Source organism: Danio rerio, chromosome 17 (assembly GCF_052040795.2).
Source record: "Danio rerio strain M-AB ecotype USA chromosome 17, GRCz13ab, whole genome shotgun sequence".
Classification (NCBI taxonomy): domain Eukaryota; kingdom Metazoa; phylum Chordata; class Actinopteri; order Cypriniformes; family Danionidae; genus Danio; species Danio rerio.
The window spans coordinates 8,212,471-8,235,861 of NC_141037.1; the positions used below are offsets into that span (position 1 = coordinate 8,212,471).

General features: G+C 35.6%; 1 protein-coding gene across 3 annotated transcripts in view; it reads right to left on the minus strand.

Moving 5' to 3' along the window:
- sash1b (SAM and SH3 domain containing 1b) overlaps positions 1-18,584 on the minus strand; it is a 234,193-nt gene extending 215,609 nt beyond the window's left edge. For 2 of the 3 annotated variants that reach the window (XM_087289868.1, XM_087289867.1), the window contains exons 1-2: positions 18,338-18,584; positions 17,534-18,093 (exon numbers count right to left, since the gene is read on the minus strand). In XM_087289868.1, the coding sequence (XP_087145994.1) occupies positions 17,534-18,034 (501 nt within the window). In that variant the 5' untranslated portion in view covers positions 18,035-18,093; positions 18,338-18,584. Of the gene's footprint in view, positions 1-17,533 lie in introns of all 3 variants that reach the window. The other variant, XM_087289866.1, reaches the window with a different exon arrangement.
- Between the last annotated feature and the right edge of the window lie 4,807 nt (positions 18,585-23,391).

Below are 23,391 nucleotides of genomic sequence, written 5' to 3' on the forward strand. Positions count from 1 at the left end.
TCGAGTCCCAGTTGGGTTAGTTTGCATTTCTGTGTGGAGTTTGCCTGTTCTACCCGTGTTCGCATGGATTTCCTCCGGGTTCTCCGGTTTAACCCACACGCCATCAAGTCATGTGGTACAAGTAAATTGGGTAGGCTAAAATTGTCCGTAGTGTATGAGTGTTTGTGTGAATTGAGTGTGAATGGATGTTTCCAAGTGATGAGTTGCAGCTGGAAGGGCATCCGCCGTGGAAAGCATATGCTGGATAAGTTGGCGGTTCATTCCACTGTGGCGACCCCAGATTAACAAAGGGACTAAGCTGAAAAGAAAATGAATGAATGAATGAATGAATCTATTGGTCTTAAACTGCTTGGACCTGGATAACTGCTGCTTGCAGCTATAGATTTTTTGTTTTCTGTTTGTCTTGAAAAATTAAAACCAATTTATTTGATGAAAAATTTTAACAGGACACCTACAAGACTTAAAATTTTACTCAGGCTACTCAGGCATTTAAGTAGGTTTAAATCACCGCTGTTGTTGTAAGGGCACAAGTTCATGTGAAAAGATGCTCAAATTGGGTGGTAATCCCTCAAAATCCAGTAATCTTAAAGCGTTGTGGTCACAGCTGTGAGGCCGGATCACCCCTCACCCTCAGGTCACCCAAACCACAGCACACTTCATCCACACAGACAAAAAAAAGCTTGTTCATCCGAGCTAAGAGTTATGCGCAAAATGCAGCGCTGAGGATAAGAGGTTTGTTCATTAAAAGCAAATCCTTCTCAATGGAGCGCTCCACAGGGTGCTTCTGTCAGACATATTCAGAAAACATATCTCTGATGCTCACTTCAGTGCCCGCTTCAAACTGACAGAAGAACAGATTTGCTGCCATTTAAAAACAGCAAATATGAGGCCAAAACATGATGTAGCTCATCCTGAAAGAGCAGGCCATTTGAGGAAACTTCTAAAATGTCTCCGCCAGACAGAAACCTGAGAGAAATGCTCAAAAATCACAAAACCCCTTTTGCTGGGATCTAATAAAAGGTCAGCGGTGACTCATGAAATGCGTCCCAGAATGCTGCACTTTACAGTTTGGGCTTGAATCTTTTATGAACATTATCCAGAGGAGAACCGCTGCACTTCTGTTCTCTCCTTACTGAGAAAACACACAACCAGATGGACGCTCACCTTTTTTTAGTAGATGTCATCCAAACTTTTAAACAAATCAAACTTTTCAGCCTGTGACCCCGAAAGTAATAGTGACTTGCGAGTCCCATTATCTTGAAGGTGGTTACATATTAGGGATGTGACAAGTAGGCCAGGGACGATAACTACTTTCAAGGTATACCATAGTTTGCAAAAGCCAAGGTTTTAAAAACCGGCAAAACTTTCTGCTATACTGTTACTAAGGTATGATATTTTTATTTATGTTTTTTTATTTATGTCAACAGCATCTCTAGCAGCAAAGATATTCAAATATGCCTTTAAGTAAAGAAATCTATAGTGTGTTTTTGAAACTAATGAAGACGGCAGAAGTCAATGAATTAATATTATTTAGCCTGACATGTTTACTGTTCCAAAATATTTGAAATGTTTCTCAAAATAAAATATATTGCCTTCAAAGGGGAAATAAAGTTTTAGTTTTTTACACAAACCTTAAAAAAAAGAATATATTTTAGAGCAGCAATCACAACACCGTGAAGCAATGATATTTTTATTCAAGGTTATCATACCGTCAATCTTAGTGACAAGACACTTACAAGACACAAGATTGGGTTCCTGAGAACAAGACGAGATGAGGTGAGATTTTTACAATGTTTTTTTTTTTTTTTTTGGAAATCCTCTATGATGAAATTTACGAATGGAAAATAGACTTTTAACTGAGAGAAGAAAAAAAAAAACGAAATCTAAAACAGTTTAGGTGTTTTTTTAAATCAACTTAACGTAATAACGTAATAAATGACATTTTACCTCTATTTGACTTAATTCTACACAGTAAAGGACATGCAAACACTGCACAACATTTTTCTAAAATATGAAAATAAAATAGTTTGTTTATATAATTTAAACATTAGCTAAATATTAACTTATTAATGGAAAATAGATGTTTTATTCACCTGAAAAAAAATCCCAAATTTTCACCTCGACAAGAAATTTATTCACGATTTAACATTGTGACGTAACACGATATCTCATCACACCCCATATATATGAGTAATTCGATGCAAATGTCAACCCTGAAAAAATTACGTTTTTACCATAATAGCAAAACCCTTTCTAAGTTTTTAGGCTTGTATATTAGAGTGCTGTAAAACCACTAAAAATGTCTTTGTCAGTGTTCTCAAACAATTATATTTGATTTACCAAAGTCACACAAGTTGCAATTTCACATCTGTCACATCCATAACAGAGAGACGTCACATCCATAACACAAGCGTTTTTCCTCATAAATACAAAAATGTAAAATAAATTTTAAATCAATCCTTTTTGTTTTATAGTATGCAACTCTTCTTGATTAGCATTGTTTCTTTTAGGTTGTGCAATTTAATTCACAGAATTTCTACAAAGTATGTCGTCTACTGTAAACTCGCTAACCTTTTTTGGTCACATCCATGACGCATGTTTATTTTTCTTTATATAAAGTTGAGGCCAGAATTATTAACCCCCTTTTAATTTTTTCTCTTTTTTAAATATTTCCCAAATGATGTTTAACAGAGCAAGAACATTTTCACAGTATGTCTGATAATATTTTTTCTTCTGGAGAAAATCTTATATGTTTTATTTTAGCTACAATAAAAGCAGTTTTTAATTTTTTAAACACCATTTTAAGGTCAATATTATTAGCACCTTTAAGCTTAAGTTTTTTTTTGGATAGTCTACAGAACAAACCATCGTTATACAATAACTTGCCAAATTACCCTAACCTGCCTAGTTAACCTAATTACCCTAGTTAAGCCTTTAAATGTCACTTTAAGCTGTATAGAAGCGTCTTGAAAAATATCTAGTCAAATATTATTTACTGTCATTATGACAAAGATAAAATAAACCAACCAGCTATTAGAAAGGAGTTATTAAAACTATTATGTTTAGAAATGTGTTGAAGAAATCTTCTCTCCGGTAAACAGAAATTAGGGGAAAAAATAAACAGGGGGCTGTATATGTGTGTGAGTGTGTATGTGTGTGTGTGTGTGTGTGTGTGTGTGTGTATATATATATATATATATATATATATATATATATATATATATATATATATATATATATATATATATATATATATTAGTTAAAAATGATTTAAAACACACAACACAATATTTTTTATTAAAGTTATTGTAATTATTATTTTTTAACTCAATACCCACTTCCAATACATTATCTTAAAGAGAGTACATCCTAAAATTTAAAAAAATTACTTATTAACTCACTCTCAATTGGTCTAAACATGTATGCGTTTCTTTCTTCTTTCAAACGCAAAACAGGAAATTAAAAAAACTAATAGAAAACATTGACATCTATAGCAGATATCCCTTTAATCAATTTGTGAATTCATTCATTCATTTTCCTTTCGCTTAGTCTCTTATATCAGAGGTTGCCACAGCGGAATGAGTCACCAACTTTTCTGGCATATGTTTCACACAACGGATGCCCTTCTAGCTGCAACCCAGTACTGGGAAACACCCATACACTCTCTCATTTACACACACACTCATACACTACGACTCATTTAGTTCATTCAATTCACCTAAAGCACATGTGTTTGGACTGTGGGGGAAACCAGAGCACCCGGAGAAAACCCACACCAACATGGGGAGAACATGCAAACACAGCAACTCCAACTGACCCAGCTGGGGTTCGAACCAGTGACTTTTTTTTCTATGACACGATAGTGCAGAAAATTATAATACTATTATTGTTACATGATTGAAACAAAAACCAAACATAAAGCCCATCTCTGTTTCCTCCTCAGTACAAATCCTGTTTCATTCAGAAATAAATCTCCCTGCCAAAGCAATTGGTTTGTGAATGGTATTTTGGAGCTTAACTAATTTGTCCGGCAGTAAAATCTAATTCAAACATGTAAAACTGTCCATAAACGCTTTACGGCAAGAAAATTGATACCTTAAACTTGTTTTAAGCCCCAGCGTGAGGCGTTTCCTAACACGGCTCACATATGATGAACAAAAGTGATTTAGCAACAGCCCAGCATGCCGACGACCCAGACGGATCCAAAAACGGGATCTGAAAAGCCAAAACAACAAATCCCCAAAATACGGCTTAAGCAGATTATGGCTTTCACAGAAAACACTGTAGAGCTTCAGCAACAGTTCTGTCTGGCACAACAGCTCATCTCAACAAGCCGGACCATTCGAGGAATCACTTAGACGCTAAAGGAAGATTTATGAACATTTGTGATTTATGAACAAGGCTGTATACTGTATATATATATATATATATATATATATATATATATATATATATATATATATATATATATATATATACATACACACACACACACACACATACACACACACACACACAGACACACAGACACACACACAGACACAGACACAGACACAGACACAGACACAGACACACGCACGCACGCACGCACGCACGCACGCACGCACGCACGCACACACACACACACACACACACACACACACACACACACACACACACAGTAAAACCGAACAGTCAACTTTATCAGATGAAATGAGTGTAGTTAACTCAAAGTTTACTAAAATTTAATTCTACTCATTTAAAAATAGTTTTGAATTCAGTGTTGAAGGTAATGAAGTAAACGAATACCTCATTACTTCAATTTAAATGGCGTAAGTTCACAATACTCGTATAGATTAGTTTTTAACTCAAATGGTTTGTAGTAAATGGTTTCCTCAAATGGTTTCCCTTAACTGCCTGAGCTTTACAGTACTCAGTTGGTTTGAGTTCTCTTCATTTGTTAGGATTTACTTTGCTCAAATTGCTTCGTTTATTATTCGTTTATTAGTTTTTAAACTTAAATGGATTGTTGCAATTGGTTTCCTCAAATGGTTTGAGTTCCCTTAATTTTTTGGGTTTTACAGTGAAATGTTTTTATGCTGAACCTGTAATAATTCATGTTTGAAGTATTTGATATTTTATTAATATATTTTTGAAATACTTTATTTATAAGCATTTTTATGGATTAAAAAAGTCAATCACCTACACTCATTTTCCCTTTGTGGTTTTAACAAAAGAACAAAACAAAAAAAAAGTAAAAAAGTAAGGTAATGTCTCATGTGGAGAATGAAGAGTGCAAAAATCTTGATGGTTCTGTGGGTATCATCCATCAATTCTGATCTTTATTTTGTATTTTCTATTGGATTCGAGTCAGGTTATTGGCTAGGCCATTCTACAGCTTGATTTTCTTTCTCTAAAAGCATCTGGGAGTTTCCTTGGCTGTGCTTTGAATCATTATCTTGCTGAAATGTCCATCCTGGTTTCACCTTCATCCTCCAACTAATGTAGAATTTAGACAGAAGCAGCTGATATTCATTTACACTGAGGAAGAGCAGAGGGTTACTGAAGAACTACTGAGAGATTTCAGCTGCTGTCTGGGCTTTCACTGCCTTTCTACACCTCCCTTTCTTCATGTGTTTTTCCTCTGTCCCATTTCATTTTATTACACATAGCTTCATTTGTAAACTAACTAGATTTGCTTGCTTTCCATATATGAATTTCTTTAGTTTCCATCAACATCCGGTGAATATTTCAAGTCAGCAGCATCTTTATAAATATGTTTTCTAAGAAAAAATGTTGACGTGATATCTGCCTTGTGGTATTTATGCACACACAAATACAATATGTTATACACACAATAGTTCCTAATTTATCAGAGGTCACCACAACGGAATTAACCGCCAGTTATTGCAGTATTTTTTATGCAGCGGATAACCTTCCAGCTGCAACCCAGAACTGCGAAACACCCATACACTGTCAATCTTTACAACAAATAAAAAACAGCTGTTGTTTACATGTGTTCAATATATATAAACTATTAACTGATTAAATTGACAAAAATTGTATATGATATACAGTATATGTCATTGTCAGGATATGAGATTACATGTATTATGAAATGAGATTTTGGTCACACTGGATCTCGCAGCCCCAGAAGTTTTAACAGTCCCATAGTGTCACTTCAATCTGGAGTTATAAGAGTGCCGTGCAGAATAAAAATCAGGACGCAGCTTCATAATTTAAAGAGACAGGCTCCTTCTGACTCACTAATGAAGCCAGAAAGAATATGCAATTGATGCCTTGATCCCTCTTGCCACATGCCAAAAAGACCTGCTCACCTTGACCAGACAGCATTCATCTGTTGTGACACATGCTTCAGTTACACAAGCGTTTTAGAGAGACTAGTTTGGGAGAGAGCATTTCATCCAGCACAGAAACCCTCATCCATTCGTAATGCAGGTCAGACAGAATAAGAGCTGTGATCGTAGCGGCGTTTACAAAACTCCTGCTGCCGAGACGCATCCAAACAATCCTGCGCTGATACAAGCTGGAGGAACTGATAGTGTGTGTATCCTTGTGTAGAACGTACACTACCTGACAAAACACTTGTCGTCGATCTCAGTTGTAAGAGCAACAAATGATATCTTGACTTCTAGTTGATCATTTGGATCAAGTGGCAGAAGGTAGATTTTTTTCCAAGAATCATCTGTTGATCTGCATCCCAATCATCACAAATACTGCAGTAGACTTATTGGAACCCGCATAGACCCAAGATTCTCACAGAAATCAGTCAAGTTTGGTGAAGGAAAAATCATGGTTTGGGGTTACATTGCTTGTGAGAGATCTGCAGAGTGGATGGCAACATCAACAGCCTGAGGTATAAAGACATTTGTGCTGCCCATTACATAACAAACCACAGAAGAGGGCAAATTCTTCTAAAAAAAAAAAAAAAAAAAGTACAATTTAGAGTTTTTACATTTTTTTTTTTATTTTTAATTTTACAGCATGTCCACTGCAGTGGACCACAGGACCATTTTAGTTTGAAACGACCACCAAACTCAGACAACAAAACTGTAGAGCAGTGGTCCCCAACCCCCGGGCCGTGGATCAATCAGTACTGGGCTGCACAAGAATTAATTAGTTATTTCTGTTTTATGTATTATCTAAGACGGGGACAATGATAAAGGGGGACTTACTACTTTATCTACAGTTCTTCATCTGCCGGTGTTCTGGATTAAAGTCATGGCAGAATACCCAGAGATCGCTAACACAGCGCTAAAACCCTGTTGCCATTTCAAACATCCTATCTGTGTGAAGCGGGGTTTTCTGCAGTGACAGCCACCAAAACAAGGCAAAGAAGTAGACTGGACATAAGCAACACACTTCAGGTGTCTTTGTCTGCCAGTACCCCCAGATGGGACCATCTCGTTGCAAAGAAACAAGCTCAGGGCTCCCAGTGATTTAGCCTTGGGGACAGTTTTTGATGTTATAATATGTTATATCGTTAATAAAGTTATTACTTCCTAATGTTAAAATCGCATTGTAATGTTGGAGCAATGTGCTAATAAAGTTCCATATAAGTACACAGTGGATTCACGTTTATTATTATTATTATTATTATTATTATTATTATTATTATTATTATTATTTCAACCCCCTGGTCCGCAGTAAAATTGTCAAGTGTTGACCGGTCCGCAGTTAGAAAAAGGTTAGGGACCACTGCTGTAGAGGATATGGCTGTAAAGGGATATTAATACAATATTAAAGTAACAAAAACAAAACAAAAGGCATTTTTTACTTTTGTTTTGAAATTGCTGAAACAGTTTAGTCTGAAAGAAAGCCGAACTCAAAAAAAAAAAAAAAAAAAAAATACAGCAAAAAAAGAAGTGATGTTAATCCAAAACAAATTTAACATAAAAGCGATTTATAACTGATTGTCATTCTTTAATTGTCTCTAATTCTCTAATTGTCAGACTCTAAATCAGAGTCTCCCTCAACTTCTTTATAAAGAATCCTCTCTGCTTCAGTTCTGCCGCTACAACATGCAGTCATTAATTACATTAAGATGGTCCTGGTGTCCACTATAGTGGACATTTAAAAAAGGGTGATATTTTGAAACACAAACAAATTAACAGCTTTAAAAGCTAAATGTATTGTTCCTGACACTTTAATAAACAAATAAATATGTAATAATAATAGTAACAAAACAATTAAAAGCTCAATTTTACATACCTCTCTCCTTTCCATAAAATGTGCTTTTTTTGTATGTCGGCCATTTTGGATGCAGTGTAAGAAGTGGTTCCTAGCATGCCAGCCAATCAAATGACATATCACTAGAAAGCCCAGGATGTCCTCTGAACAGTACAACAGGACTTGACAGACTAACTCAAACAATTCAAAGACAATTCATAAAAACAAAAGGTCCACTACAGAGGACACAAGTCAATGGGTGGGGTCCCAAGAGGATATAGAGAGAGGCATTTACAGAGAAATAAATATGAAAAAGATGGCTGACAAAGAATTTAAAGAGTATTCTGTGTCGTTCTAAAAAATATTCAGAAGGTGTAATGATTATATGTGTTAATGATAAGAGTACAGAGTGTATTTGAAGACTACAAAAACAATACGAGGAGAGCAAAACAATCATATGAGACATCATTTGTGATGACATCTTTGTGATAAAATGAATGGTAATAAATAGATACTACTAAGCTGTGGCTAGGGAAAGGACACTGCAGTCTCAATGTGATTTTGATTTTGTTTCTCCTGATAAATACACTTTTTACAGTGTATATATTGAAGAAACTAAAAATCTGTAGCCATTGACTTCCATAGTTATTGTTCTTCTGCTATAGAATTCAATGGTTACAGGTTTTCAGCATTCTTCAAAATATCTTCTTTAGTGTTCAACAGAATAAGGAAAGTTTTACAACCACTTGAGGGTGAGTAATTGTTTTACTTTTGGCTGAACTATCCCTTTAAACCTTTCAGTTCACAGACATGCCTTGGAATAGATCTGAATAAACCACTAAAACATGTTTAAAACAGGCTCGCTCAAGCGAACTGCGTTGCTAGTTGCAGAGTAAATGCGTCTCAATTTGCAAGACAATTTAGCGAGGCAGCAGCGGTTCACATACTGCGAAACCAAGGAAGCAAGCGAAAACATTTTAAAAGTGGGCCACTCTTTACAAATGCAAATGGCGGTAATGATAATGAGGACTCTGGCATGGCATGAGACGTTAAATGGCTGTGGAAGCTGAAAGCGCGATGAAGCCATCTGTCACCAGAGACTCGTCACTGATAAATGTGCTGATAAGACGGCGTAATGGAAACACGATTCGGACAAGAACAAAAGCGGCGGTGGAGTCTTGACAAGTGCTCAGAGACCCGCAGCGCTACAGGTGGAGACGCCAGTCAACGCTACGCCATTTAAATAAGGCTCTGTCTGATAATGATGACCAAAAGGGCTTTCAAGCATCAGAGCAAAGGGAAATACACTGCAAAAAGTGTCTCGTTTCTAGTCCAAATATCTAAAAATACTTAAATTAAGAAGCATTTTCTAGACAAGCAAAAATAAAGTCTTGTTTTAAGAAATAAAAGTTAAATTAAGTGAGTTTTTTCATTAAAAAAAAAGCTTATTCATTTATTGATAGGGTTACTAAAATAATCTTGTGTTTCCTTTTGACATAAGACTATTATGTTTACCCCATTGGCAGATTGTTAAGCTTGTTTTAGGAAAAACTCACTTCATTTCAGCATAGTATTTCTGAAAACAAGACAATGGGCCTGTTTCAGTAAGGAGGTTTGACCAACTCGGAGTTTTAACTTGAACTCTGAGTTGATTTACAGAGTGATTTAAAAACTCTGAGTTTTATAGAATAGCTGATCTGAGTTAGGTCAATCAACTTTGAGTAGACCAACTCAGAGTTAAGCCCACACACCGTGACTATAAAAAGGCATTATCAATGGAGCGCAGATATTACGAGTGACCATGGCAACATCTTAAAAAAGAGATCAGCATTTCTTTCTCCAGCTGAACTTGATGTGCTCATGCAAAGTTATAGCAAATATGACCAAAAAAAGCAACACCACTGCATCAGTGAAACAGAGACAGTTAGCGTGGGAAAACATAGCTGCTCAAGTTAATGCAAAATTTTACACCTAAAGTATTTAAATACTTAAAGTTTCAGTAGGTGATCTTCCACAATGCTAACAGCTTAGCATGAATCTCTGAATTACAGTCCCTCCCCTGCAGTCTAGAGCCACGCCTCCTTAAACACGAGCACAGCAAAGGAACCCTCTCTCATCTGTTAAAAGCGGCAAGTGCTTGTCCGGCAGCATGCAAGCCAAACTGACATGCTATTTCAGAATGAATATTTAGAGTTGCATGGTAAACAATATAGGGAGAGACTAGGCGGAATAGCGCTGATTTTGTGATTTTTGCATTTTCTCTTTGTGTATGAGTGTTTTTGATATTGTGACATAGGTCTTAAATTTAATACTTAATGGTCCTAAAAAGTCCTAAATTTGACATTATGGGCTCTATTTTGACGGTCCATGCGCAAAACGCAGGGTGCAAACACTTTCAGGGCGTGTCAGAATGCATTTTTGCTAATATAGGGATGGAAAAATCCGCTTTGCGCCGTGGCGCATGGTCTAAAAGGGTTGAGTTTATTTTCTTAATGAGTTATATGTGTCTTTAGAGAATAAACCAATCAGAGTCTCATCTCCCATTCCCTTTAAGAGCCAGTTGCGTCGCGCCATAGGCGCATTTACTATTTACATGACGTAAAGTAAGTGTAAGTAGAAAAACTGAGCATTTCACGAGCAAGAAAACAGTTAAACAGAGCATCTACAGCACGAGAATGAGAGACAAATGATCTACTTTCACTTTTGCTCTCGTGAATAGGGAAACCTTTACGCACAGACATCAATTAGCAAATAAATAATTAATTTAGTTTGTTAGGGGCAAAGATTTGTTTCAAGACTATTTCTAAATTCAGTTCTAATTTCCAGCAAACGAATAAATGAACAATAATAACCGAGTGTGTTGAAAAACCTGAGTTATATCCTAAAACACATGCTGTGCCCCATATGGTCTAAATCCTGCAGGTGGGCAAATCTAAGCTTGTTTTTAATAAAACAAATATAAATATGGATATAATAAATAATACAGCTAATAATAATAACATTATACAAAAGCAAATTGTTATAAATGAACTGAAAAAGCCTCCCGAGATGAAGAAGACATAAAAGCAGTGATTTTTCATATTTATGTAGGCTAGAAAATAATGCTTTGTAATATTTTAATCCTTTATATTTATATCCTATATCAATTCTTATTATATCCTATATATATCCTTAATATTACAATTTTTGCATATGTAAAGATATTTGCCTATTGCTCTCTTGTGTGTATTAAGCAGTGTTTAAGCGAGGCGCAACTCTGCGCTGGACTTTAGACCGGGTTTGTTTTAGTCTATTGAAAAATCTATTATAGTTTCTAAAAATAGCAACGCGCTAGCAGTACGCCTCAGAACGCCTTCCTTTTTAGACCAGAACGCACATACGAGCGCAAATGCATTTGCTATTTAAACAGCGTGGCGCAACACCTCAAAACGACTCTTGCGCCAAGCTGAAACTAGCAAATAACAATTGCATTGCGCCTTGCGCCACATTGCGCCGGGTGTATGATAGGGCCCTAAATCTGCAGAAACCCTGTATACAGATGTCAACATGACAAATATATTCTGCAATACTGTGAATGATTAAAATAACAAACATCAAATGCACTGTTAGTAAAAACAATAGTTTCCGCGACTTACAATGTCATAAACATAATTGAACACACAAAACTGTCACCATTAAATCATTTGAGATCCCAATCCCTCAAATCACTCCTGAAATCCCGAATATCAGTTCTGTAAATGTGATCCAGATCAACGTACACGAGTAAATACAAAAACTGTGCATTGAATTGGCCAGTCTATTATTTAAAAGCTCTCAATGTTTACAGGAGAAAATGTACAGTAAATCACTCTATTAATAGCACTCAGTGTAGTTAATGGATTACAGTTCTTGCTCCCTGGGTTATCGATTAGAGCCTGCTCTCAAAGCCCCCAGAGTGCACTAATGAATAACGACTTCAATTAAGCTTGTCGAATACTTCAACCTCTCCGGCCGGATCACATCATCTGTCTTGGAAAAAGAAAACGTCAGGCAAGCCTCTACAGACCACTACAGTGTGCTAGACCAGCAAAAATGTTCACTAATGAATGCTCAGCAACTTTTCTCACACAACTCAAAGAATACTTCAAGAAGTCACACACTTTACTGCTCTTTGCCATGATCAGTCTGAGTAAACATGCAATTTTCTACCCGAGATGATTTGAAAATGGCCACATTGACTGCGCTGCCACTTTAAACCACTGCCTGGCTTCTTAGATGCAGGATAAATGGATGCAAATACAAGCCTGAACCATAAATTAGCCAGCATTGGGACGTTCTGAGATGATAAGCAGTAATAGCCAGAATCTGGCATTCAGTTGCAAAATCAAACCCCATATGAAATGCTTTAGTGGATACTGTGTAATTCAGCATTTCATTCAGAGATTCAACCTTTAAATGCTGGTCACTACATTTACATTTAGTCATTTAGCAGACGCTTTTATCCAAAGCGACTTACAAATGAGGACAAGAAAGCAACTTACACAACTATAAGAGCAACAATGAATAAGTGCTGTAGGCAAGTTTCAGGTCTGTAATGTCTAAGAAGGAAAGTAAATTTTTTTTTTTTTTTGTGTACAGTTAGTGGTATATCCAGAGAGGCAATTGCAGATTAGGAAGTGAAGTGGAGACTAAATAGTTGAGTTTTTATTCTTTTCTTGAAAATAGCGAGTGACTCTGCTGTTCTGATGCAGTTAGGGAGTTTATTCCACCAACTGGGCAGATTGAGCGTGAGCGTTCGCGAAAGTGATTACTTCCCTCTTTGGGATGGAACCACGAGGCGACGTTCATTCACAGAACGCAAGTTTCTGGAGGGCACATAGATCTGCAGAAGCGAGAGCAGATAAAAAGGAGCAAGGCCAGAAGTCACTTTGTAGGCAAACATCAGAGCTTTGAATTTGATGCGAGCAGCAACTGGCAGCCAGTGCAAACGGACTAGCAGGGGAGTGACATGTGCTCGTTTAGGTTCATTGAAGACCTAAAGGGATAGCTCATTTAAAAATACTACAGTCAAATGATTAATAGCGAAAAAGTTTGTATTAACATTAGGGCTGCACAATGTATTGTTTCAGCATCGATATCGCAAAGTGAACATCCACAATAGTCACATAGCAGGATATGCAATGTTGAGTTATGATTATAGGTGACCAGGAGAATCAGTTTACCACACATGAGAACTGTGAGTTTAACCATAATGGAGTGAAAGTGTAATATTTGCACATTTTTTTAAGGTCTGACAGAGTTCAAAGTATTCAGAAACATATAGTATTTTTTAAATAAAGAATACTTTTATCGAATTATTTATGCAGTAAAGACTGTTGTAGTGTTATTTTACATTGATTACTCAAATTCTGTACTTTGATTACTATTTGACTGCCCCGAAAACCATAAAACACTATTATTGATCACACTTTTGTTCTGTCTTTGCTCTTGTGTATTCATCTATGCTTGTAATTTGCTTGTTACATTTCATGTAAAATTAACTTCCCTATAGAATCATCCCAATCAATCTAATTTATTCAATTCTTTCCAAATAGCCATTTTCAAATTATATTTTGAAATTATATAAACAGTATATTGCAATATTTATTGCGGAAAAATTAAACATTTTTCCAATATTGTGCAGCCTTTATTTATATAATGGATGTGTACTCACTATCTATAAATATTGTGTATATATAAATAACATATAATTTACAGTTATATATATATATATATATATATATATGTGTGTTTGTATACAGTCTCACACACACACACACACACACACACACACACACACACACACACACACACACACACACACACACACACACACACACACACACACACACACACAAAATAAACATACACAGCTCTGATTTTGGATGCTATCATTCATTTGACAGCACTATTTAAAAATTGTTTTAAACCTTTAGGAGTTTCTTTCTTCTGCTGAACAAAAAAATTGAAGATATTTTGAAGAATGCTGATTGGTGGCACCCACTGACTTCCATAGTAGGAAAAAACATAATACACCATAAAAAACAGCAGTGATTTTAACGTTACAAAAGCTTTAAAACTTTGAAGTAAAAATCAGTGTTCTGCTTAACAGTAGCTAAATAACTGTAAATTGACCCCCTGCATGACACTTTACCTTTTGCTTTTATTATTGTACTTTGTTTTTTTTTTCCACATCAACAATGTACATGAGAGTCTTATGTTACATCTAATTATGTTGACAAATGGTTTGTTACATTCCTTTACAGCAGGAGGGTCCAAACTCTGTCCTGGAAGGTCGGTGTCCTGCATAGTTGTTTCGCTCCAACTTCCTCCAACATGCCTGCCTGGAAGTTTTAAGTGTACATAGAAAGAGCTTGACTAGCTGGTTCAGGTGTGTTTAATTGGGGTTGGAACTAAATTATGCAAGACACCAGCCCTCCGGGACCGAGTTTGGACACCTTTACAGTAATGTGTGTTCACATATTGTAATGACCAAATTGTCAACACGTTGACAACAAGTGAAGCATTGCAGTGTTCCATACAGTTTCAAATAACTCACTGTGCAAGCTTCAGTGGAACTCTCTGGCTCGTTTTTTGATGCCATGGGGCCGCTACACAAATGATGTTGTTAAAGGTCATAAGAAGTGCTTTGAAATATGCATTTTTATCCGGTGTTTGACATAGGGCTCTATTTTGACGATCTAAGTCCAAAGTGCAGGGCGCAACAGCATTAAGAGCATGTAAGAATCCACCTTTGCAATTTTAACAAAAAAATCCGCTTTGCACTGTGGCGCATGGTCTACCAGGGTTGAGCTTATTCTTTTCATGAGTTATGGGTGTGTTTTGAGAATAAACTAATCAGAGTCTCATCTCCCATTCCCTTTAAGAGTCAGTTGCGCCATAGCGCATTTGCTATTTACATGGCAGACTTTGTAAGTAGAAAAACTGAACGCTTCACTAGCGAGAAAACAGTTAAACAGAGCATCAACAGCGTAAGAATGAGCCTCCTCGTTATTTACTTTTTCACTTTCCCTCTCTTCCCTGCATAAGGAAACGTGTTGTACGCATAGACATCCATTAGCCTATATAATTAATTTTGTTTATCAAGCACAAAGCACATTTGTTTCAAATCTACTTCTAAATTCAGTTCTAATTTCCAGCAAACGAACAAATGAACAATAATAACGAAGTGTGCTAAAAAAAAACAAACACACATGCTGAGTTATACCCAAACACACATGCTGTGCCCCAAATGGTCCAAAACCTGACAGGTGGGCAAATCTAAGCTTGTTTTTAATAAAACAAATCTAAATATGGATATAATCACTACTACTACTAATAATAACTTTATACAAAAGAAAATTGTCATGAATAAACTGAAAAAAAAAACTCGAGATGAAGAAGGCATGAAGACAGTGGTTTTTATATTTATGTAAAAAAAAATTTGTAATATTTTAATCCTTTAATTCTTTTTCATTTGTAAAGATATTTGTGTATTGCTGTACATCATAGTTGTATTAAGCAATGTTTAAGTGAGGCGCACAACTAACACGCTCTGCGCTGGACTTTAGATCTCCTCTAGCTGGTCCATTAAACAGTCTATTTTAGTGCCTCAAAATAGCAATGCGCCAGAAATGCGCCTTAACACGCCTCCTTTTTTAGACCAGAACGCCTATGGTCGCACATATGAGTGCAAATGCATTTGCCATTTAAACAGCGTGGTGCAAAACTTCAAAACGACGCTTGCGTCAAGCTTAAACTATGTGTATGAATTATGGTGTATGATAGGGCCTATGATCTCAACCGAAATATGAAGAGAGGGTGGGACATCATGTAGCCCCTCCCCCCTTTTAACAGCCAATAGCATTTAGTTTCTTTCACAGCTCTGCAAGTGAGAGTGGTTGAGCTCAAGCACTTCAAATGAAAAGCAAATGAGAAGCGTATTGAAGGGGCGGGCATGTCAGACGATAGAGAGCATTTGATTGGTCAAGATTTGGAGAGAAACTGTAGTACGTGAAAAAAAATCATTGATCCATTTAGGCGGATGTGACAAACTGCAAGATTTGGATGTTTATATCAGTTTTTTATTTTCTAAACGCGTACTTTGTCACTGTTACTTAAATATACTTAAATCTAACAGACTGAGACTAATATCTATATTGTTTTATTTTAATTTCACATTAGTTAGGTGAATGACACAGAACAGTTTTATATTTTATGTTTTTGCATTTATTTTGCTTGCGGAAAGCTGCTTGAGGTCAGGCCTGGATTGGCTAATCGGGAGGACCGGGAGAATTCCCGGTGGGCCAGTACTTTTTTGGCCGCGAGGGCCGGTGTCTCTAGCTCCAGACTCTGTTGCTCTCAGCAGTCGCACTTTTTTCATTTATTTATTTATTTGACCACAGCCTCACTCTTTTTATTCATTATTTTGCCGCAGCTCCGCTCTTTTTATCTACTTCTCGCAGCCTCGTGAGCAAAATGCTGCCTGCAGGTTGAGTAACTACACTGAGAAAAGCTGCTGTGGTTCAGTGGTCATCACGTTGCATTACAATGCTGTTGACCTGGGTTCGAACCTCATCTGAGAAGTTCATTTTTTTTCTTTTTTTGTAAGACATATAATACTTTTAGGGTTGTTGAACATTTAAAGTTCTTAAGCAGCTGTTTTCTTGAAAAAGACGTGATAGTTTCATTAGAAACTGATTTGGAAATGACCTTATTTTAATATAGTCCATTGTGAACTGAGGTGGGCCAGTTTGAGGATTGAAACTCTAGGGTTGAAAAGGAGTCCAACTTCCCTGCTTGAGGTTAACTTTACCTGCTTTTGATGACATTTTTACAAAAGTATAATGTAAATGCTAATACCTCAAAATGTTGGTGTATTAATATTGTATGTGTTAATGAAATACAGCAGGTTACTGTAAATCTAGAAACACCTCTTCCGTATTTTAACTGTAAATCAAGTCAACGGGTCCCAGCATTCTTCTAAATATCTTCTTTTGTGTTTAACAGAAGAAAGCAACTGAAATGTGTTGTGAACAAGTGCAGGCTGAGTAAATGATGACAGAATTTTCATTTCTGGATGTACTATTCCTTTAAAATAAAAGACCAAATCATCCAACCACCAATGCACAAATATAATAATGGATGACATTTACCAGGGACATTTTGCAAACACAACCATCCTTAGCTGCTTATTATCCCCCCAAAAAACTAGAGCAGGTGAGTAAATTTCAAGCCAACAGTTAACCTTTTGCAGGCAGGAATAAAATGTCAATAACAAAGAGACGGAGCAAACATTTTCAGATGATGTGACAGCAGCAATAATGACATAAAGGTCAGTACTCACTTTATACGAGTAAGGCATTTTGCTCAGGTCAATTCCATCCTTTACCAGTTTATCCCGAATCATTATCTTCAGCTTGAGTTTGGGATACACCACCGGCTCCTTATGGATCTCCAAAGTTGTTATGTCACTGGAAAATCCAATCCTTGGCCTGTCGCAGGTTGAGTTGACCCATGATTTAGTGCTTTTCTGTTTGCAGTCACTAATTTGAGATGTATTTGGGTGTGTGCCATGAGGAAGGGGTTCCAGGGTGAAATATAGAGCTGGTGCCACTTTCTTGTCTTCATCCCGGAGTCTCTCCACAGCCCGGAGGAGCTTTTCCCTGTGGTGTGGAGAGATGACCCCGATGGCATCCAGGTCAGGGTTTCCTATCTGTTTGCACACCTCCAGGTCATCATAACCATTATCAACGAAAGACTCCACATACTGACACAGCTGAAGGGTTTTCAGCCACTCATAGACAATAGTGGGTCCGTTGCTCATCATTCCCAAATCACTGGACATTCCCAAAATCCATTCCCAAGTGGCACATACTTCCCATTTCAGTGCCAGAGATGTCAACACTGTGAGAAATTTTGTTTTATTATATTGAGTTGACTATTGTAAAGTAGAAAATATTAATATTACATCCCCAAACAGCGATTATGAATCGTAATGTTTGTTTTTAAGTGCAAAATGTATGTAAACAAAGTTTAAAGTGCATCATATTGACGTCAATTCAGTCACAACTTAGCTTGCTCTATCAAATATAAGAAAATCAAGGACAAACATACGAAAATGCCCTCATGAAAGTGTTTGTTTCCTCACATAATCCATATTTAAGTTCCTAATCGACGTTTATCTCCTGTTTGGTCATCAAAACACCATCAGTGTGAGAATCGCTGTTTAAATCCAGTGTCAGAGAGGCGCTTGTTTCCGCGAGTCGGTTTATACTCCATTGATCCGATAGGGAAATATAAACAGGGGGAAAGGAAAACAAAGGAGAGATGTGGCTTCTGTTGAGCACCGGTCCAGCCAGACTGAGAGTGTCGGAGTAATTCAGCGAGCGCTAGACGCCAAATTGAAGTTTCCCTCCCCTTTATTTTGAAGCGCCTTCACAGCGGCTTTCTGGTTGATTTTAGAGCCTCCTGCAGGCCGCGGGCAGAACTGCAGCGCTATTTTACAGGTGTATGCAAGGAAGGTAATTCATTTTATAAAGGGATAATTCATGCAAAATATAATATTAACTCACTATTTAATCATTGTAAACCTTTAAGAGTTTTTTTTTCTGTTAAACACAAAAAAATATATATTTTGAAGAATGTTATAAACTGATAACCATTGACTTATATAAAACAAATACCATTCATTCATTCATTTTTTTTATCGGCTTAGTCCCTTTATTAATCAGCAGTCGCTACAGCGGAATGAACAGTCAACTTATTCATGATATGTTTTATGCAGCTCATGCCTTTCCAGCCGCAACCCAATAAGGGGAAATACCCATAAAAGCTTGCAATCCTAAACATACATCAAAGCTAATTTAGTTTATTTAATTTCATTCATCTTTAAAGTCCTATTTGTTTTAATTTAGCGAGAATAAAAGCAGTTTTAATTTTTTTAAACACCATTTTAAAATCAATATTAGCCCAATTAAGCTTTTTTTTTTTTTTTTTTTTTTGGGTAGTCTACAGAACAAACCATCGTTATACAATAACTTGCCTAATTACCCTAAGCTAGTTAACCTAATTAACCTAGTTAAGCCTTTAAATGTAATTTTAAGCTGTATAGAAGTGTCTTGAAAAATATCAAGTAAAATATTATTTACTGTCATCATGGCAAAGATAAAATAAATCAGTTATTAGAGATGTGTTGAAAAAATCTTTTATCCAATAAACAGAAATTGGGGGAAAAATAAACAGTGAAGCTAATAATTCTGACCTCAACTTTATATATACATCAGTGACTGCATTCAAATAATTAATGCTTGCTTACAGGACAGCCACTGGCACTGCTTTTGACAAAAGCGTCTTCACATATATATTATATATATATATTATATATATACATATAATATATATATATATATATATATATATATATATATATATATATATATATATATATATATATATATATATATATATATATATATATATATATATATATATATATATATATATATATTAATGTCAAAGATGACCTTTGGTTAACTTTGTATATTTCTCACTCTACAAAAAGGATCATCTAAACCAGAAATGCCCAAACTAGGACCCGGAAGTACCCCAAAGTAGGAGCAGATGGCCATCCCATGAAAATGGTTTAGAGATTGTAATTTTAAATGTAATGTAACCTTTTATTTGTTTGTTTTATTGTTAAGCTACAAAAAAGTATCTGAAATTAAATATTTTAATTTAAATGTTGTAAAAGAAACTGGTTTAGTTTGAAATAGGACAGATAGAGGATAATGCAGAGACTTTGGTGAGTGATGCAGGCAAAGGCTGATTCTGTTTGCAGTGTATTTAACGTTGAACGGCACTGTGTTGTAAACGTTTTATTGTTGTTTTATTGAAGTCATATTGCATTTATAATACATTGGTTAATACGATTTAAAGTAATGTTGTCTATTTTTTAATATCATGAAAAAATTATATGAATTAGGAAATTACCCATGGCAGCTTTATTATAAAATAGTTTGGTATGTGTATCTTTGGCCCACAGCTCTTAATGATATTTGGTTTTTGGCCCTTCATGTGAAGTAGTTTGGGCACCCTTGATCTGAACAATACAAGTGTAATACATCTTTAAGCTTCTATTTTCTTTCTTTGCATTAGAACGTGTCCTGATTTCAATTCCATTATATTTGGAGTACATTTTATAAAAACTACAAATTTGAATTGATATAATTATTCAGAAACTCAATACGTGTACGACAAGTAAAGGGTAAGTAAATGAAGACTAAGTTTTCAGTTTTGGGTGAACGACCTCTTTAATGTCTGACAATGTGAAATATCGGTGGCTCAGTGGTTAGCACTGTCGCCTCACAGCAAGAAGATTGCTGGTTCGAGTCCCACAGTTGGCATTTCTGTGTGGAGTTATTATGTTCTCCTCGTGTTGGCGTGGGTTTTCTCTGGATGCTCCTGTTTCCCGCACAGTCCAAACAACTGCAGTTTAGGTGAATTGAATAAACTAAATTGGCCATAGCATGAGTGAGTGTAAGGGTGTATCCCAGTACTAAGGTTGCAGCTGGAAGGTCATCTGCTGTGTGTATATATATATATATATATATATATATATATATATATATATATATATATATATATATATATATATACATATATACATATGCTGGAATAGTTCGCAGTTCATTCTGCTGTGGCGACCTCTGAAATAGACTAAACCGAAGGAAAATGAAGATTTTCAAATTAAGAGCGTCTTAGTTTTTCATTCAGTTTTTAAAGCAGCACCATACAATTGTTGAAATAACACTATAATCTTTGCATTCAAGCACTTTCAATGACCTCTGTTTGTTTTTAAGTACTTTCCAGGCCTTGGATTCAAATGTGGAGTGCTTTGAAGTGTGGGAACCCTTGCTGACAAACTCCACAGTGACATCTAGTGGCCAACATGTGTAAAATGATGTGTGGAATCAAAATGGCTTGAGAAAAGTCGTTCTGTTACATTTATTTTTTCTCCATTGCACAGTTATGTCTATAAACATGTTTCCTAAACTGTCGGGTGGCAGCAGATTAAGACAAACATTCATGTGAAAGTCTGATTAATAAAACTGTACATAATCATAGTCAGCTATGATGAGGAAAAACCAGCACAGACAATCACCTCCCCCAAAAAGCTGAGCATTTTCAGGACAGCAGGTTTCCTTACAGCGAATCCAAACGAAAATAACAATAATATTGAGCTAAAATAACAAATAATAAACCACCTCGATTTTTCCATTTGCAAATATCTCACCAGCAGGACTACAAAAATAAAATAAAATAAAATGACACAATATAATAACGCAGATGGATGTAAACACGATATCATGCTGCCGTTTGTGCAAGAGAAATCATTACACAATGACAACCAATCATTATGAGGTCGACCAATCAGATCGCTCGCAACAATAACTTCATGAATAATTCAGCGAGAACATAAACATAACCACACCCCCTTTTGCTTCAAATTACACAATAAAAACACTCATCCGCAAATGATTTATATACACATATATATATATATATATATATATATATATATATATATATATATATATATATATATATATATATATATATATATATATTCAATGTATAAATATATTATAAATATATTAGTATATCATTAAACTGGCGATGAGGACAAATCTGAGAGTGTGAGCCACCACATTAACACATAGCATCGGTCTTGTTTTGGTCCTTCATAAAAGAAACATCATGTCTAAAGTAATGCGACTACAAAAATATGAATCATATAATGACGTTGAGGTTATTATAATATAAAACATAGTGCAAAACCACACAACTGCCCATAGAAAAGAAACATTGATGAAGCAGAGAAGCTGGGTTCAATTTTCAGTTGGTCCACTCTGAAAAATGGCTGTTTTGGTAGATATTTAAATTATTTACACAAACGTGAATCTGCGTATACAGTTGAAGCCAGAAGTTTACATCCACTGTATAAAAAGGCACATAACCATTTAAAAAAAAAAAAGAGTCAGAAGAGTCAAACTTTTTCTCTTTTAGGTGAGTTTGGATTATCAAATGTGTTTCTGTTCTGTTTAATAGCAGAATAATGAGAGAGAGATCTTTTGAGAAATTGTTATAACTTTTCTTGAAAGTCAAGTTTACATACAATATGATTATTCTGCCTCTGAAAAGCCAGATTACAATTAGCTAAATTACACTGGAAATCGAATAATTGTTTGGGACATGTCCTGTGGTCTGATGTAAATAAGATTGAACTGTTTGGCCATAATGACCAGAGTTACATTTGGAGGACAAAGGGGAAAGCTACAAGCCTAGGAACACCATCCCAACTGTGAAGTATATGGGCGGCAGCATCATGTTGTGGGGCTGTTTTTCTGCAGGAGGGACTGGTCCACTTCACAGCATAGATGGCATCATGAAGACAGAACATTATGTAGAAATACTAAAGCAACATCTCAAGACATCAGCCAGGAAATTAAAACTTGGCCACAAATGGGTCTTCCAAACAGACCATGACCCTAAGCATACTACCAAATTAGTTAAAATGTGCTTTAAGAACAACAGAGTGAATGTTTTGGAGTGGCCATCACAAAGCCCTGATCTCAATCCTATAGAAAATTTGTGGGAGACCCTGTTGCAAGACAGCCAACAAATCTGACTCAGTCACACCAATTCTGTCAGGAGGAATGGGCCAAAATTCCAACTATTGTGAAAAGCTTGTGGAAGGACACCCAAAACATTTGACCAAAGTTATACAGTTTAAAAGCAAAGCTACAAAAATACCAAGGAAATGTATGAAAACTTTTGACTGTCTAGAAATTAATTTAAAAAAAAATCTCTAATTATTCTGCCATTTAGCAAATGTAAATGATTTAGGTAATCCTAACATTATAGTAAGCAAATAGTAAACGTTTAGTATGATTTACCATCAGACTTTTTTTTTTAAATGGTCATGTTCCTTTTTTTAGTGTATGTAAACTTCTGGCTTTAAATGTATTTTCATAAAGTACTATATGTTTTTATAAATATATATACAAGTTTGGAAGAATATACTTTTTTTATTTAAGGCTAAGGCTGCATTTATTTCATCAAACACACAGTACATAACTGTAAAATAGTATTACACTTAAAAAATAATCTGTTAATATATTTAAAAATGTAATATATGTCCTT